Raw genomic sequence first — 18,530 nt, forward strand, 5'->3', positions numbered from 1 at the left:
AAAAACTAGCCGGGCGAGGTGGCAGGCGCCTGTAGTCCCAGCTACTCGGGAGGCTGAGGCAGGAGAATGGCGTGAACCCGGGAGGTGGAGCTTGCAGTGAGCTGAGATCGCGCCACTGTACTCCAGCGTGGGCAACAGAGCGAGACTCCGTCTCCAAAAAAAAAAAAAGTTAATTATAATAAAGATGGGTTCTTGCTATTTTGCTGAGGCTGGTCTTGAACTCCTGGGCTCGGCCAATCCTCCTGCCTTGGCCTCCTAAAATGCTGGGATTACAGGCATGAGCCACCACACCTGGCCTCAACCCAATAATTTGATTTTATTTTACCCCAGGATAAAGAGTTCTTCGTCATTTAGATTAGGGCTACAGTTCCCTGCAGCCCACTGCAGACTAATGATTGAATGGTTATGTTTTAGCAGCCAGCAAATAAAGTTGAAAGTGTCCCATCCGAGGAAACCTTTGAACCAAGCCAGGAACTCCCTGCTGAGGCCATCAGGGACCCCAGTCTGCAGGATGCACTGGAGGTGGTATCCAAATTCTTCCCCTTGCCCAAGGCTCCTGGTGGGGGCCATCTACCATCACTGAGGTCAACTGCATGCACATAACAGCTGTTAATTTTTCAGTCTCATTTAACAAAAGATAAGAATGGACTTTCCTCTTCCCCTGCCTCTGATTCTTCTGTCTTCTCTCTGGCGTTTGCCTGGGGTGATCGGCTGACTCTCTTTTGCCATCTTCAAGTCTGATCATCACGCCTTTTCTCTCTTTAAAAACTGTTCTGCAAAAGTGATCAGGAGGGAAGTTGAGGGACTATGGTAATTAATGCATAGCAATCCATTTTCTGAAATGAAGAGATTAAAAGCTGAAAATTGGAGGGAGTGGGGCATGCAAATGTTCGAATCCAAATGGGGCATGCAAATGATTTCTTCTGTCGGGATGAAATGAGAGATGCATGCTTTCTGTTCCTTCCTCTTAGAGATGCTCTCATCTTCAACTGCATTCTCTCCATGAATGCATTTAATGAAAGCAATTGCTAACGTTTTCTCTTTCTCTTTAAGCATGATCTAATAACGCCATTTGGTCTTTAAGTAATAATCAATACAGCTCTAGAGCTAGGTTTAGGTCTAGACTGAAAGTTGGTATTGAACGCATACTTTAGAATGTGACCTACTGTATCATAAATGTTTTTGTTGGCTAAATGCCTTCCCCGGACAGTCATCCTTGGAGAAAATGTGAAAGTTTTTTTCCTCATTCTTACTTGGTTAATGTTCAAATGCAGCATTTCACACTTAATTTCTAGAGCTATTGGTTGAGGTCAAGATTTCTTATAAACATATGAATGTATTCCTTCAGCATGTTCCACCCTTGTGGTCATCGTTTGAGGCTCTATGAATTGAATCTGTAGTTATTAGTGGGTGACAGGGCATCAGTGTAAGGTTGGGTAGACCTACATTGGACAGCTCAGACATGTGATAGGTTTGGGATCCTGGGTGAGTTAATTACTTTTTCTTTTTATAAATTATTATTATTATTATTTAGAGACAGGGTCTTGCTCTGTAGCCCAGGCTGGAGTGCAGTGGCATGATCATAGCTAAACAATCCTCCTGCCTCAGCCTTCCAAGGAAATGGGACTATAGGCATGGGCCACTGCAGCCAGCTAATTTTTTATTTTTATTTTTTGTAGAGTTGGGTTTCACTATGCTATCCAGGCTGGTCTCAAACACCTGGCCTCAAGTGATCCTCCTTTTTTGGTCTCTCGAAGTGCTGGGGTACAGGCATGAGCCACCGTACCCAGCCTGAGTTCACTACTTTGCTTCAGTGTTCATGAGGCGGAGACTGGGTTGCCCACCTCACAGAATTGGAAGGAGGGGTATTAAAAAGGAGAGTGGTCTAGGGAAAGCCCTAGTTAGTGCTTGGCTCACAAAGATGAGGAAAATTTCGGTCATTGATTTGCTAAACTGGGGCACTTTGACCTTCTTCTCCTGTGTGTCCACACTGTCCTCTAGGGGACCTTTATTTAGTATCTTGTATAATACCCCAATTCATCACATTGGAGCAGCTTGCTGTTTTCTTGGATACTCATCTCTTGTTAGCAAAAATGTCACAATCACTGTGTTGTTTTGTCTTGAAAACTAGTATGGGGTTGAGTGCTGTAGGTCCTGTTAATTCCGGAAACATTTCATTCTCAGGAACTGAATAGATCTAAATGCAAGTGCCTTAGAGGGGAGAAATGCTGCAGTATCCTGAAGTGGACTTTTTAATTTATTTGTTAACTCTTGCTATCACTTTAATCAATAGGATGGCTGTCTTTAAATAAAATATAATATATGGGAATGAGTGTAGAAGGCAGAATCTTGTATGTAAAACCTTTTAAAACACTGTGGCAAGTAATTAGAGAAGAAAGTAGTATATGCTCATGGCGTAAAACTCAAATATATCTTTCTATATATCTATCTCTATACATATCATGTATCTATCTATCAACCTCTTATCTGTTTTCTTTTTTTTCTTTTTCTTTTTTTTTTGATGGAGTCTCACTCTGTCGCCCATTCTGGAGTGCAGTGGTGCAATCTCAGCTTACTGCAACCTCCACCTCCCGGGTTCAAGTGATTCTCCTGACTCAGCCTCCCAAGTAGCTGGGACTACAGTCGCCCATAATCAAGCCTGGCTAATTTTTGTATTTTTAGTAGAGATGGGGTTTCACCATGTTGGCCAGGTTGGTCTTGAACTCCTGACCTCAATTGATCCACTCGCCTTGGCCTCCCAAAGTGCTGGGATGACAGACGTGAACCACCACACCCAGCCATCTATGTGTTTTCTATTTGTCATCTATCTCATCTATATATCCATTCATCCTCACATCTAGATAATAGACACATAGATATAGAAGAGATAAATGATAGGTAGTAGATCGCTAGAGATGATAGATAAGTGAATGATAGACTGATAGAAAGAGAGAGATATTTTAGATAAACAGATAAATCATAGAGTGATAGATGATAGATAGAATGGATAGATGGATGGATGGATGGATAGATGGATAGATAAAGTGATAGAAAGTACATAGGTAGATAGAGATCACAGGTAGATAAATAGGTAGATAGACGATGGAGTGATAGATGACATGATTTATTGATAAATAGAATGGATGGACAGATGGATGGATGGATGGATGGATGAGTGGATAGATAGAACATAGGTAGATAGATGAGACAGATGATACATAATAAATGGTTGGTAGATGAGACATGATAGATAGATAGATAGATAGATAGATAGATAGATGTGTGTGTCTATTATTGTTACCATCTTTAAATTTTAAAAGTCTTTTGTAGTTCTTGGTAAGAAGTGTCTAAAGCAAACGTATTTATTCTTTTTGTTGACTCATCTGAAAGCCAAACAAAAGTGTGTGTGTGTGTGTGTGTGTGTGTATGTGTGTGTGTTGTTACATGCTTGCATATTCATCTATTTTTTCTTTTTTTTTTTGAGACGGAGTCTGGCTCTGTCTCCCAGGCTGGAGTGCAGTGGCCGGATCTCAGCTCACTGCAAGCTCTGCCTCCCGGGTTCACACCATTCTCCTGCCTCAGCCTCCGGAGTAGCTGGGACTACAGGCGCCCGCCACCTCACCCGGCTAGTTTTTTTTTTTTTTGTATTTTAGTAGAGACGGGGTTTCACCGTATTAGCCAGGATGGTCTCGATCTCCTGACCTCGTGATCCGCCCGTCTCGGCCTCCCAAAGTGCTGGGATTACAGGCTTGAGCCACCGCGCCTGGCCTCATCTATTTTTTCATATGTCCCTTAAGAAGGGAGAAACTCTGCATTGAAAAAACTATCAGAATTATTATTTAAATTCCTTTGCCAAGCAGTCCAAATTATTATAGGCTTTACTTACATGAGGTGATTATTTAAATTCCTTTGCCAAGCAGTCCAAATTATTATAGGCTTTACTTACATGAGGTGAGTTTTTTTTTTTTTTTTTTCATTTAACGTGGTTTGGTTATTCACTGTCATACAAAACAGAAGTTTTGGTGGGTGAGAGTACTAAGTAGTGTGTGTGTGTTTAAAATGGTTTAGTGGCTAGAAATGAAAACAATTCAGAAAAAAGAACACATACAATTACATTTTATAAAATTTCAAGAAAACTTAAGCAAAAAAATTATCTTCTAAGCATATTATACTAAAGCTAGTGTGTATTTAGCTCAAAAGAAAAGTGCTGCTGGGTGTGCAGGCTCACGCCTGCAATCCCAGCTCATAGGGAGGCCAAGGCAAGAGGATTGCTTGAGCCTGGGAATTCAAGACCACCCTGCGCAATGTAATGAGACCCCATCTGTGCAAAAAATACAAAAATTAGCTGGGCATGGTGATGTGCACTGTAGTCCCAGCTACTGAGGAGGCAGAGGTGGGAGGATCTCTTGAGCCCAGGAGGTCGAGGCTGCAGTGAGCTATGACTGCACCACTGCACACTAGCCTGGACGACAGAGTGAGACCCTGTCTCATTAAAAACAAAGTGCTAGTGATTCGCAGTCTCTTTTAGAGAACTGAGATGCATCTTTCTGCAGAACCCACACTGGATGGGTTTTAGCAGTCTTTCCCTCGATAACGGACAGCTGCAAAAACCATCTCCCACTGATTGTCTTCCCTAGGTCGACCTGGCCGTCTCTGTTTCCCAGATCTCCATCGAAGAGAAGGTGAAGGAATTGAGCCCAGAGGAAGAGAGGAGGAAGTGGGAGGAAGGCCGTATCGACTACATGGGGAAGGACGCGTTTGCCCGCATCCAGGAGAAGCTGGACCGGTTCCTGCAGTAATCCGGCAGCTGGTGGGCGTTGTGTGTAGTGAGACAATGTCCTGTTGGGTGGTGATCTCCTCTGGTCCTTTCAAAGGAAAACGCTGTTGAACCTTGTGCCTCTATTTATGCTTAATCCATTTGAGTGCCTCACACAAAAAACGTAGAGTATAGAAATCCTACCTTAATGCCCGTCACCCCAACCCCTCCACCAATGCCTTCTGGGCTTTCTTCAGAGGTCAGTTCTACCCTGGAACCTGTTGGCAAAAGCGAGCAGTAATATAATTCTAGTAGACCCTTAATGGTGGTCTCTGCTGTTGCCCGAAAGACCTCTGAAGTACGCTGGAGCTGTGTTGTGCAGGTGCTATGAGACCTACCCTATTTAGAATTAAACCTCACTGCAAATTTCCTCCCATTACTAAGCTAACAACACTAATATATGTATTTAGCACCTCTGAGGCTTTGCCAAGGGGATCCGTTTCTGTAGGGCTAAGGAAACATTCAGACATGGTGACTTTGACTCTCATTTGGACTTGGCGAAGCGTATCTGAGAAACACCCCGGCTGTGGTCTCTCTGCTTTAAATCCTAACAGGACTTCCTAGAGCGTTGACAGAAATTCTACTTGTGGACTTAGGGAAGAAAGATTGTAGGTGGCTTGGCGGATGTAGGTGGCTTAGGGGATCTAAACCGATTCACTTGCTGGTTGAGAAAATCAAGGGCTTGTCCCCAAACAATTTAGAGCAACAACTTGCTCAGGATAACAGGATCTAGAGATGCTCTCTGCCTGATGACAAAAGTCAGGGTGCAGTCGGTCCACCTTTGACTGCTCTTGGCTTGGTCTCTACCCTCACTACCTCAGTTCTTAATAACTTAGTGAATCGCTGCGCTCCTCAAAGTCATTTCCACTCAGCTCTTTCCAGAGAATTCTGAGTTTTCTGAGACGGGACACTTTATTCCACAAGAAAGCCTCATTGTCAGAAGTATCTTCATTGAGTGGGCACAGTATGCTGTGTATCTCAACAGGTGGCTGTCGGGGGCCACCGAGAGTGTCGTTAAAAATGGGCATCGTTGTAATAAAGAGAGGAAAGTGCGATTTTTGAAATGTTTGGAAGGTTTATTTATCATGCACATCCCAGGGAAAAGCAGAGAGTAAATTAGAGATGGGATAGGAAGGTTGTGGGAGAACTCGATTCTAGCCTGTGCCAGCTGGATGTGTTTACGTGGAGAGGAGTGGCCACTTTTTAGGTCACCTGAAGCAGTTTAGCCTTTGGATAGAGGAACCTGCCTGAATTTGTGGCATTAGTGGTGGCATTTTTTTGTGTGCAAGATGTGGTGGAGGGGCTGTTTCTCTTTCCTTGTGGTTGGTTAATAATCTTCAGTCTCAGAGGGCGATGTTCGTAGGATATTTCAGGGGTTCATTTAAAACAGCCATATGGCTACAGTCTCAGGTGAGTCAGGGTTGGATGGTCATCGGCTTTCAGAGGGAGACCACAGGAATGTTCAGGGAAAAAATGTCAGCTTCTCTGAGGACCAGAATTCATGTTCACAGGCAGTGATGAGTTGGCTTATGGAGTGAGTCCAGTCTGGGATTCTGCCATGCATTCTAGCCTGTATCATCTCATTTGGACAAATGCTGACACGTTTAAATTAAAATGTTAAAAAACAGCCATGTGGTCTCCTTCCAGTGTGTGTTTGCCTGTTTCCTGCAATATCAGAATTATATTTTACATTGAACCAAGGGTAGGGCCTTTCTATTTTATTTTCGGCCTTTTCTATTGTATTTTGTTTTTAAAATAGTAAGCATTGGGCTGGGCATGGTGGCCCACTCCTGTGATGCCAGCACTTTGGGAGGCTGAAATAGGTGGATCACTTGAGGCCAGGAGTTCAAGACCAGCCTGGGCAACATGGTGAGAGCCCGTCTCTACCAAAAACACAAAAAAATTAGCCGGGCATGATGGCACATGTCTGTAATCCCAGCTACTGAGGAGGCTGAGGCACAAGAGTTGCTTGAGCCGGGGAGGCAGAGGTTGCAGAGAGCTGAGATCGTGCCACCATACTCTAGCCAGGGTGACAGAGTGAGAATCTGTCTCAAAAAATAAGTAAATAAATAAAATATAATATTAATAATAGTAAGCATTATTTGAGCTGGAATTGCAAGGTAAAACTTTAAAAGGAAACAGTAAACATTATTTTTGATTTAAAATGTTTTTTAATTGTCGTGTAATAATTGTACATATTACGGGGCACATAGTAAAGTTGCAATACATGTAATGTATGCTGATCAGGTCGTGGGAATTAGCATATCCATCTTCTCCAGCCTGTACCATTTTTTGTGTTGGGAACGTTCAGTATTCTCCTTCTATAGACATATATTTGAAACTATATAATATATGATTTTGGGCTGTAGTCATCCTACAGTGCTATATACCAGCGGTCCCCAGCCTTTTTGGCACCAGGGACCAGTTTCATGGAAGACAATTTTTCCAGAAACCAGGCTTGGGGGATGGTCTGGGGATGATTCAGGTGCATGACACTTACTGTGCACTTTATTTCTATGATGATTACATTGTAACATGTAATGAAATAATTACACAACTCAGCAACATGTAGAATCAGTGGGATCCCTGAGCTTGTTTTCCTGCAACTGGACAGTCCCATCCAGGGGTGATAGGAGACAGATCATCAGGCATTAGATTCTCATAAGGAGCACGCAACTTAGATCCCTCACATGCGCAGATCACGGTAGGGTTTGCACTGCTACGAGAATCTAATGCCACTGCCGATCTGCCAGGAGGCAGAGCTCAGGTGGTAATGGGAGCGATGGGGAGCAGCTATCAATACAGATGAAGCTTTGCTCACTCACCCGCTACTCACCTCCTGCTGTGCAGCTCAGTTCCTAACAGGCCGTGGACCAGCACTGGTCTGCAGCCCAGGAGTTGGGGACCTCTGCAATAGAACACTAGAACTAGCTTAAAAAGTAAGAACTAGAACAGAGGATACCAGAGGCCAGGAAGGGTAGGGAGAAGGGGTGATAGGGAGAGATTTGTTAAAGGGTACAAAATTACAGCTAGATAGGAGGAGTCAGTTCCAACAATAAATTTAAATTATCAGATGGATTTTTCAGAATTGCTGGTCACAGTAAAATGCATAGAACTGTTTGCTTAACCCTTTGTAATCTTGTAGGGTCTGTTTAGGAAAGGTACCCATTTTCTGAACTTTGCTTTGTCAATTTCATTCATTCATTTATTCATTTGTCATATGCTTATTGAGTGCTCTCTTTATACCCAGCTCTGTGACATGGGATAAATCAAGATAGCGTAAGTTTGGGAATATACACTTTATTCCACGAGAAAGCCTCATTGTCAGAAGTATCTTCATTCAATGGGCACAATATGCTGTGTATCTCACCTGGTGGCTGTCAGGGGCCACCGAGAGTGTCGTTAAAAATGGGCATGTTGTTTGACGTCACATGTCTCCCTAGAATATATGAAACCAAAGCATGCTCTGGCCACCTTGGGCACATGTTGTCAGGCCCTCCCGAGGCCGTGTCACGGGTGTGTGTCCTCAACCTTGGCAAAATACACTTTCTAAACTAACTGAGACCCGTCTCAAATTTTCAGGGCTCACAGGTGCAGTGCTCAGGACGTGGGTGGTGGGTTCATGCATACCCCATACCTCACTACCACAGAATATGCCCTAGTAGCAAACTGGCACGTGTACCCCTTAGACCTAAAATAAAAGTTGAAATTATTTAAAAATAAATAAATAAATAAATATTATGAGATTATTATTTGGTGGCAGGTGGAAATGATGTGGGAAGGAAAGGATTTCTAGATCGATTGAATTGGCAGGGTGGATTGATGCCTATAGATCCACAGGAACAAGTTATAGTATTTTTGTTCCTCAAAGTAACTTGGTCAAATCCTGCCGAAACCTTCGGCTGATACTTGGAAGCACCAAACAGGTCCTAGTGTTAAAGCGCTTTGGGGTGGAACTGTAGTTTGAAGCAGAAGGGGTTTCTTTCTGACCACCACTGTTGAATTAGGAAAAGCAGAGCAATTCTTTCTGGTTTCATAGACCTCTGCTCTTTAGCGTACAGTACCATTTTAAAAATTATTTATGTATATTTGGCCAATTACAGTGACTCACACTTGTACCCGGTACTTTGGGAGGCCAAGGCAGGCAGATTGCCTGAGGTCAGGAGTTCAAGACCAGCCTGGCCAACATGGTGAAACGCCGTCTCTACTAAAACTACAAAAATTAGTCAGGCATGGTGGTGCATGCATGTAATCCCAGCTACTCAGGAGGCTGAGGCAGGAGAATCGCTTGAACCCGGGAGGTGGAGGTTACAGTGAGCTGAGATTGCACCACTGCACTCCAGCCTAGACAACAGAGTGAGACTCTGTCTCAAACAAAACAAAACAAAACAAACCCATAATAGAAAAATAATATAATTAATCTATTTTAATTATTTTATTTTATTTATTTATTTATTTTGACACGGAGTCTCACTCGTGTTGTCCAGGCCTGGAGTGCAGTGGCTGAGCATCAGGCTGTCCTTGCCAGCCTCCCAACTCCAGGGCTTAAGTGGATCCTCCCACCCATCAGCCTCTCAGTAGCTGAGATTACAGCCTGTGCCACCACACCCCAGCTAACTGCTTTAACCTTTGTAGACGGTGGGGTTCTCATAGGCGGTCCACTGTGGTGGCCCAGGCTTGGTCTCCAACACCTGGCTCAAAGGCAATCCTCCTGCTTTGGCCTCCCAAAGTACTGACGGATTACAGGCATGAACCACTGCACCTGGCCCCATTTTAAAAAATGATCAAAGAATTGCATAGGTTTACACTTGATGCTCTTCTATCCATGCTCTATCCATCATCCTAAGAAACAAAAGCGCCTGCAACGTTTTTCTGGCACAGACAATACCTGTTGGAAGCACATTCGTGGAAATCCAGCTATACCCAGTATGTGACATATACTCGTGCAAGAATAATACTTTACATAGGACTGTAGCCTGCCTTTGAGGATGCTTTGCCCTGCGTTTCCACTGCATAACTGCTAAATGCTGATGCGCTCTGTGAGTCTGCCCATGTATTGTGGCGTTCATCGCCCAACACTCAGCTGCACAAAAGAGCTTTTCTGTTCCTCTCTCCCTCCCTAAGCACACTCCTTCTCTTGAATATCACTATAATGTTTTGATGTTCAATATGTAAAAAGAATCCAATTTATTATTTTTTTGATGTTTAAAGGGTTCCTTTTTTTTTTTTTAAATGACACAGGGTCTTAACTCTGTTGCCCCAGGCTGGAGTGGCAGTGGCATGATCATATAGCTCACTGCTGCCTCAACCTCCTGGGTTCAAGTGAATCTACCCATCTCAGCCTCCCAGGTGGCTGGGCTACAGGCAAGAGCCACCATGTCTGGCTCAAATTGTACCAGATTTACCAGTGGGACTGCTCTTTAGATGGATTCTTAAGTCTATGAAACTGATCCATTAGTCCTTTTTTTATTTTTCCCTTTTCATTCATTTTTGGTTTTGAGGACGGAGTTCTCGCTCTGTCATCCCAGGCTGGAGTGCAGGTGGCAGCAATCTCCGCTCGCTGCAGCCTCCACCTCCCCGGTTCAAGGTGATTCTCCTGCTCAGCCTCCACGAGTAGCCTGGGATTATATAAGGCACGTGCCACCATGCCTGGCTAATTTTTGTATTTTTAGTAGAGATGGGGTTTCACCATGTTGGTCAGGCTGGTCTCAAACTCCTGCCTCAAGTGATCTGACTGCCTTGGCCTCCCAGAGTGCTGGGATTTGCCAGGCGTGAGCCAACCGTGCCGGCCCCCATTGTATTTGATCACTTCCTTGCTTCCTGGCAAAATGGAGATTCTCCAGAACCATCATAGATTTTCTCCCTCACACCTGGGGCCAGACATTTACTCCAAGGTCTAATTTTTTTCTTGTCTGTCTTTTTTTTTTTTTTTGAGACAGAGTACTCGCTCTGTCACCCAGGCTGGAGTGCAGTGGCCGGATCTTGCTCACTGCAGCTCGCCTCCCAGGTTTCACTGCCATTCTCCGCTGGCCTCAGCCTCCCCAGCCAGCTGGGACTACAGGCGGCCCACCACAATCGCCTGGGGATAGTTTTTTTGTATTTTTTAGTAGAGACGAGGGTTTCACCGGGTTAGCCAGGATGGTCTCGATCTCCTGACGCTCGTGATCCGCCGTCTTGGCCTCCCAAAGTGCTGGGATTACAGCTGAGCCACCGCGCCGGCCCCAAGGTCTTATTTTAAGAACAAGCCAATTTTGATGTTCTAAATTGACTTCACACCTCATCAGGGAAATGCAACCAGTAGTTTAAAAACATCTTTGTAACAAATGAACGCTAAGCCCCACATCTTCTCTCCTTATCTATAAAATAGGGATTACAGTACCACATGTTCATGAGAATTTTCCGAGGATAAAACGAGACAATGAACGGAAAGCTGTTAACACAGTCTGTGGTAACTATTAAACATGAATGCATGAGCTGCTGCTTTCATTGTCAACATCTGATTGAAATCTTGTTTTTGAGACAGGGTCTTACTGTGTTGCTTAGGCTGGAGTGTGGCGGCACCATCAGGGCTCACAGCAGTCTTGACCTCCCAGGCTCAGGTCATCCACTTGCCTCAGCCCCTCAAGTACCTGGGACGACAGGCATGCACCACCATGTGCAGCTAATATTTTTTTTCAGCAGAGACAGATTTCACTGTGTTGCCCAGGCTGGTCTCGAACTCCTGGACTCAAGTGATCTGCCCACCTCTACCTCCCAAAGTGCTGGGATTACAGGAGTGAGCCACTGTCCCTGGCCTTACTGAGATCTTTAGAGATACTGCCAATAACTTGGGTTTTAAAAATTATATTGCTTGAGCCCAGGAGGTGGAGGCTGCAGTGAGCCAAGATCACGCCACTGCACTCCTGCTTGGGTGACACAGCGAGGCTATGTCTCAAAAAAAAAAAAAAAAAAAAAAAAAAAAAAAAAGAAAAAAAAAAAAATTACCATTAAGATAAAAAATGTTTATGACTGTGTATGATAATGTTTACAAATTTAGCCAGCCTACGCAACATAGCAAGACCCTGTCTCTACAACACCACCACAGATAATTAGCTGGGTGTGGTGGTGTGTGCCTGTGGTCCCAGCTACTTGGGTGGCTAAGGTGGGAGGATCACTTGTGCCCAGGAGTTTGAGAACACCCTGGGCAACATAGCAAGACCCCAGCTCTATAAAAATACATAAATATAGCCAGGCATGGTGGTGCATGCCTGTAGTCCCAGCTTCCTGGGAGGCTAAGGTGGGAGGATTGCTTGAGCCCGGGAAGTCAAGGCTGCAGCAAGCCGTGATCACACCACATACTGTGCAGCCTGGGCAACAGAGCAACACCCTGTCTCAAAAAGGAAAAAACTTAGAAATATTAGTATACATGGTAGACACCTGTTCATTAATTCTGCTTGAACACGTGCTCAAGGAAAAGAAGTGACTTGAATAGAGCTACTGGCTTTTATCCAGCACATCTGCACCAGACAGCCCCTGTGCACAGGTAATTGATTCACTGTGGCACAGCAGGATCCGAGTTTTGTAAGATGAGAAGAGAGGGGTACATGTTTTTGAGGACTGGCCCACATTTCACGTTTCTGGCCAGGCGCAGTGGTTCTCGCTGGTAATCCCAGCACTTTGAAAGGCCGAGGCGGATGGATCACTTCAGGTCAGGAGTTCGAGACCAACCTGACCAACATGGTGAAACCCCATCTCTACTAAAAATATGAAACTTAGCCAGGTGTGGTGGTGCACTCCTGTAATCCCAGCTACTCGGGGGACTGAAGCAGGAGAATCGCTTGAACCTTGGAGGCGGAGGTTGCAGTGAGCTGAGATCGCGCTACTGCACTCCAGCCTGTGCAACAGAGCAAGACTTTCAAAAAAAAAACAAAAACAAATTATGCTTTTCTTCATCTTCAGCTGTTGCAAAACCTGGCACCGTGTCCATTGGAGGCTGTCGTTGCCATGGTTTAAATACCTCTTTCTTTCATAATGGGTGCAATCCCTTTTCAGCAACTCTCAGGATGGTTGATTTTGCAAGGCTTTGCGATATGTCAAAGTTCAGGGGAAAGTGGGGTAACAAAAAAGGAGGAGAGGAGAAAACAGAAGAGAAAAATACAGGAAAAGGAGGCAAGAGTTGAAGCAACATAAACTGGGGTCTCTATTTTTTATTGTAGTGCAAAACACAAAACATTAAATTTACCATCTTAACCATTTTCAAGAGTACAATTCAGGCCAGCTGTGGTGGCTCATGCCTGTAATCTCAGCACTTTGGGAGGCCCAGGTGAGTGGATCTCTTGAGCTCAGGACATGGAGACGAGCCTGTGCAACATGATGAAACCTCGTCTCTACAAAAACATACAAAAATTAAAAAAGAAGCGGGGGAGTAGAGTGAAGAGTTGAGTAGAGTTAGGTCTAATCACATTGCTGTGCATGGCTCTTCAAAACGTTTTCATCTTGCAAAACTGAAGCTCTGTGCCTGATAGCAGTGGGGGAGATCTCAGTTACCCTGAGTTACCAGTGGCGAATCTGTTGGGGTGTACAGCAATTTCAATCCTTGCCTCCTCAGAAGAAAGAATTTGACTGAGGGCGTAAGGCAGAAAAAGAGACCGAGGCAAGTTTCAGAGCAGAAGTGGAAGTTTATTTTAAAAAGCCTTAGAAGAGGAAGAAAGGAAGGTACTCCTGGAAGAGAGGCGAGTGCACAGCTGAAGGTCAAAGAGAGCAAGAGCGCGGGAGTTTAACCTCGATCCTGGGAGTTTACATGCTGGCCTCTGTCTCACCCGTGATTCTTCCCTTGGGGTGGGCAGCCCACATAAGCAGTGCCCTCCTTACCCTTGGAACGTGAGCATGTGCAGTGTGTTTAGGGAATGTACGAATGCCCATCTGAGGCTTTCTTCCTTCTCTGGTGGAGGCTCCCGGAAGGTCATACTTCGCCATTTCATCTCTTTTCCCTGGCATTTACAGTCAGTTAACACTTTAATGTTAATAGCTGTGTTACTGGAGAGGAGTCCAGATCCAGACCCCAAGAGAGGGTTCTTGGAGCTCGTGCAAGAAGGAATTCAGGGCGAGTTCACAGAGTAAAGTGAAAGCAAGTTTATTAGAAAGTAAAGGAATACCTGAATGCCTCCTCCATAGACAGAGCAGCCCCGGGGCTCCTACTCTCCCATTTTACGGTTATTTCTTGGTGATGTGCTAAACAAGGGGTGGATTATTCATTCTTTCCCTTTTTAGACCATATAGGGAAACTTCCTGACGTTGCCATGGCATTTGTAAACTGTCACAGCGCTGGTGGGAGTGTAGTCGTGAGGACCACCAGAGGTCACTCTTGTCACCATCTTGGTTTGGGTGGGATCTGGCTGGTTTCTGTACTGCAACCTGTTTTATCACCGAGGTCTTTGTGACTTGTATCTTGTGCAGACCTCCTGTCTCATCGTGTGACTAGGAATGCCTCACACACCTCCTGGGAAGGCAGCCCAGCAGGTCTCAGGCTCGTGTTACCCAGCCCCTATACAAGATGGAGTGGCTCTGGTTCCAATGCCTCTGAGAGTGTCACAGCCCGTGCTCACTCATATTTGGCTCAGAATAAATCTTTTCAAATGTTTTAGAGTTTTCCTGTTTTTATCAGCAGCATCTTGTCCCATTCCAATGAGGAGCTCTTGAAAACTAAAACCAAGAAGTCTTCCCCATGGGAGAAGCACCCCCAAATCTCCTTGCTCTCACCAACCAGGCACACTGGCGGATCTTCCTTTCCTCCCCGCCCTCCCCTTCTGCTGCCCCACTTGGTGTTTCCTGTTCCGGCGAATGCTCTCCATTCTCACAGTTCCTTCACTCTCGGCTCTGCAGGAAAATGGCTTCACAGGAATTTCTCCTTGGAAGGATTTTATAACCCAACGGATGTACCCTGATGGGACAGAACCCAGGGGTGAACAATTGAAACAGCAGTGTTACTGGAAACGGGGCCCTATCTAGATCCCAAGACAGGGCTCTTGGATCTTGGCGGCAAGAAAGAATTCGGGGCGAATCCGTAGAGTAAAGTGAAAGCAAGTTTATGGAGAAAGTAGAGGCATGAAAGAACGACCACTCCGTGGGCAGAGCAGCAGCGTGGGCTGTGGGTGGACTTTTTTAATGGTTATTTCTTGATTGTCTGCTAAACAGGGGGTGGATTATTCTTGAGTTTTCTGGCAAAGGGGTGGGCAATTCCCAGAACTGAGGGTTCCTCCCCTTTGAGATCATATAGGGTAATCTCCTGACATTGCCGTGACCTTTGTAAACTGTCCTGGCGCTGGTGGGAGTGTCTCTTAGTAGTCTTTGCTTTATAATTAGCATATAATGAGCTGTGAGGATGGCCAGAGGTCACGTTTGTCACCATCTTGGTTTTGGTGGGTTCTGGCTGGCTTCTTTCATGCCAGCTGTGTTATCAGCAAGGTCTTTGTGACCTGTGTCTTGTGCTGACCTCCTGTCTCATCAGTGACTTAGAATGCCACACCTCCTGGGAACGCCACTCAGCAGGCCTCAGCCTCATTTTACCCAGGCTCTATTCAGGATGGAGTCGCGCTCATTCAAAAGCCTGTGACAGCAAGACTGAAATAGCTTCAGCAGGGCCCATCCATGTCATGGGCAATTTTGAACCTTTCCTTTCTTCCCTCATTACCGCCTTCTAACCCAGTTCACGTCATGTGACTTGGTGACTCGGCCTCTGTCCAAGAACACTGAGACACCTTATTTGTCATTTTGTACACTGGTCAGTGGTCTTGCATTCAAATGCATTTCTTCTCTCAGAGGGGAGTCCATTGGGGGTGAAGTGAAGGGTCAAAGGCCAGCCAGAATTCACAGGATAGAGTCGGCAGAGAGCCTGGAAAGCGGGAATCTTGTTGGTGGCTGGCGGAGAGGCCAGCCCAGGCATTCCGCCCTTCAGGAAGTTGTGTAGAGCCTCGCAGAAGACAGTGGCAGCTGTTTGGGCATTCTTTGGCAGTGTTGTGGATTTGGCTGTTGCTATGGTCTCAATGCTTGCCTTGAACATTGTGTGCCTTGAACATTCATGTGTTGAAACTTAATCCCCAAGACAATAGTATTAGGAGATGGTGCTTTTAGGAAACAATTCAGGGTCTAGACTCATGAATGGGATAAGTGTCCTTATAAAAGGGACCCCAGGCCAGGAGCTGCAGGTGGCTCACGCTTGTGATCCCAGCACTTTGGGAGGCCGAGGCAGCTGGATCACCTGAGGTCAGGAGTTCGAGACCAGCCTGGCCAACATATAGTGAAACCACATCTCTATAAAAAATACAAAAACAAGCATGGTGGCGCACGCCTGTAATCCCAGCTACTTGGGAGACTGAGGCAGGAGAATCACTTGAATCCAGGAGGCGGAGGTTGCAGTGAGCCGAGATTGTGCCACTGCACTCCAGCCTGGGTGACAGAGTGAGACTCCGTCTGAAAATATAAAACAAAATAAAATTTAAAGTAAAATAAAATAATGAATAAAATAAAATTTAAAAGGTGAGCCATTGTGATGGGTGGAAATCATGTAAACCTGGACGAACTCAGGCAAAGATGTTGATGGGTCATCACGGGTAGCAGCCATTCCTCAGAGACTACCTGCCAGATTGCTCCCCAGCTGTCTCAGTCAATTTAAGCTGCTATAAGAAAACCCCATAGACTACATGGCTTATCCCAACCAGCATCTGTGGCTCACAGTTCTGGAGGCTAACGTCCAAGGTCAAAGAATGGCAGATTCAGTGTCTGGTGAGGACCCACTTCTGTTGCCTGCTCCAGGCTAAATGGTAACCGTAATAGGTTTGTTGCACGCAGCATGTCTATACCACAAGACTCAGGGCTGCAGAAGAGAAAGAGGTTTAATCATAAGCTCACCAAATGAGGAGATGGAAGGAAACCTTAAATCACTTGGGGTCAGGAGTTCGAGACAAGCCTGGCCAACATGGCAAAACCCCATCTTTGCTAAAAATATAAAAAATTAGCCAGGCTTGGTGGCAGGTGCCTGTAATCTCAGCTACTCAGGAGGCTGAGGCAGGAGAACCGCTTGAACCCGGGAGACGGAGGTTGTAGGAGCCAAGGTCACGCCACTGCACTCCAGCCTAGGTAACACAGCAAGACTCTGTCAAAAGAAAGAAAGAAGGAAAGAAGGAAAAAGAAAGAGAGAGAGAGAGAAAGAAAGGAAGGAAGGAAGGAAGGAAGGAAGGAAGGAAGGAAGGAAGGAAGGAAGGAAGGAAGGAAGGAAAAGGAAAGAAAGAAAATCAAAGACACATACAGAAACATTCCATTGGTTACAGCTCAGCGTTTGCCTTATTTGAACATGGTTAGAACAGTTGGCTCCCTGTGAGTGGTTGAAGTATGGCTGCTGGGATTGGTGGAGATGTAGCTATTGTTATAGAAGCATACTCTTAAGTTAGGTGATATGGTTTGGATCTGTGTTCTCACACAGATCTCATGTGGAATTGTAATCTCCAATGTTGAAGGCGGGGCCTGGTGGGAGATGACCGGATCGTCAGGGCGGCGGTTTCTAATGGTTTAGCATCATCTCCTTGATGCTGTTCTCATGATGGAGTTCTTGTGAGATCTGGTTGTTTAAAAGTGTGTGACACCTCCCCGCTCTCTCTCTGTCCTGCTCCAGGCATGGTAAGACATGCTTGTTTTCCCTTTGCCTTTCGCCATGATCGTAAGTTTCCTGAGGCCTCCCCAGCCATGCTTTCTATACAGCCCGTGGAACCATGAGCCAATTAAACCTCCTTTCTTTATAAATTACCCAGGCTCAGGGAGTTCTTTATAGCAGTGCAGGAACAGACTAATACCTTAGGTTTTCAGTCCGCCTGCTGACCTGCCAACTTAGGTTACGGTTCATCCACAAGGACTCAAGTATGTGAGTACGGAGACATTCTTAGGCCAGATTTTAGTTTGCTTTAACAGTTCAGATTCTTCTGAGTCCCTGTATCTTCAGAAATAAGGATGTTCCCTACCATTTGATCCAGCAATCCCACTACTGGGTACCTACTCCGAGGAAAAGAAGTTACTATTCGAAAAAGATACTTGCACACACATGTTTATAGCAGCACAATTCACAAATCAAAAAATATGGATCCAGCCCAAATGCCCATCAATCAATGAGTGGATAAAAAAACTGTGATATATATATATATGGATGATAGAATACTACTCAGCCATAAAAAGGAATGAATTAATGACATTCACAGCAGCCTGGATGGAATTGGAGAGCATTATTCTAAGTGAAGTAACTCAGGAATGGAAAACCAAACATTGTATGTTCTTACTCATAAGTGAGAGCTAAGCTATGAGGATGCACAGGTGTAAGAATGACACAACGGACTTTGGGATCTTGTGGAGAAGGGCTGGGAGGGGGTGAGGGATAAAAGACCACACATTGGGTTCAGTGTATGCTGTTCAGGTGATGGGTGCACCAAAATCTCACAAATCATCACTAAAGAACTTACTCGTGGCCGGGCGCGGTGGCTCACGCCTATAATCCCAGCACTTTGGGAGGCCGAGGCGGGTGGATCAAGAGGTCAGGAGATCGAGATCATCCTGGCTAACACCGTGAAACACTGTCTCTACTAAAAATACAAAAAAAAAAAAAAAAAAAAATAGGCGGGGGGGTGGGGCGCCCGCCCTTAAACCCCCGCCGGCCAGGGGGGCGGAGGCAGGAGAATCGCTTGAACCTGGGAGG

At 45.2% G+C, this 18,530-nt stretch overlaps 1 protein-coding gene across 1 annotated transcript in view; it reads left to right on the top strand.

Annotated features, from left to right (window-relative positions):
- Positions 1 to 6,447, top strand: part of GYG2 (glycogenin 2) — a 34,740-nt gene extending 28,293 nt beyond the window's left edge. The window contains exons 8-9 of the mRNA XM_017885680.1: positions 415 to 522; positions 4,638 to 6,447. Coding sequence (XP_017741169.1) covers positions 415 to 522; positions 4,638 to 4,799 — 270 coding nt within the window. The 3' untranslated portion in view covers positions 4,800 to 6,447. The remainder of the gene's footprint in view (positions 1 to 414; positions 523 to 4,637) is intronic.
- Positions 6,448 to 18,530: the final 12,083 nt, after the last annotated feature.

The sequence above is a fragment of the Rhinopithecus bieti genome, unplaced genomic scaffold (assembly GCF_001698545.2).
Source record: "Rhinopithecus bieti isolate Rb0 unplaced genomic scaffold, ASM169854v2 scaffold_15500, whole genome shotgun sequence".
Taxonomy (NCBI): Eukaryota; Metazoa; Chordata; class Mammalia; order Primates; family Cercopithecidae; genus Rhinopithecus; species Rhinopithecus bieti.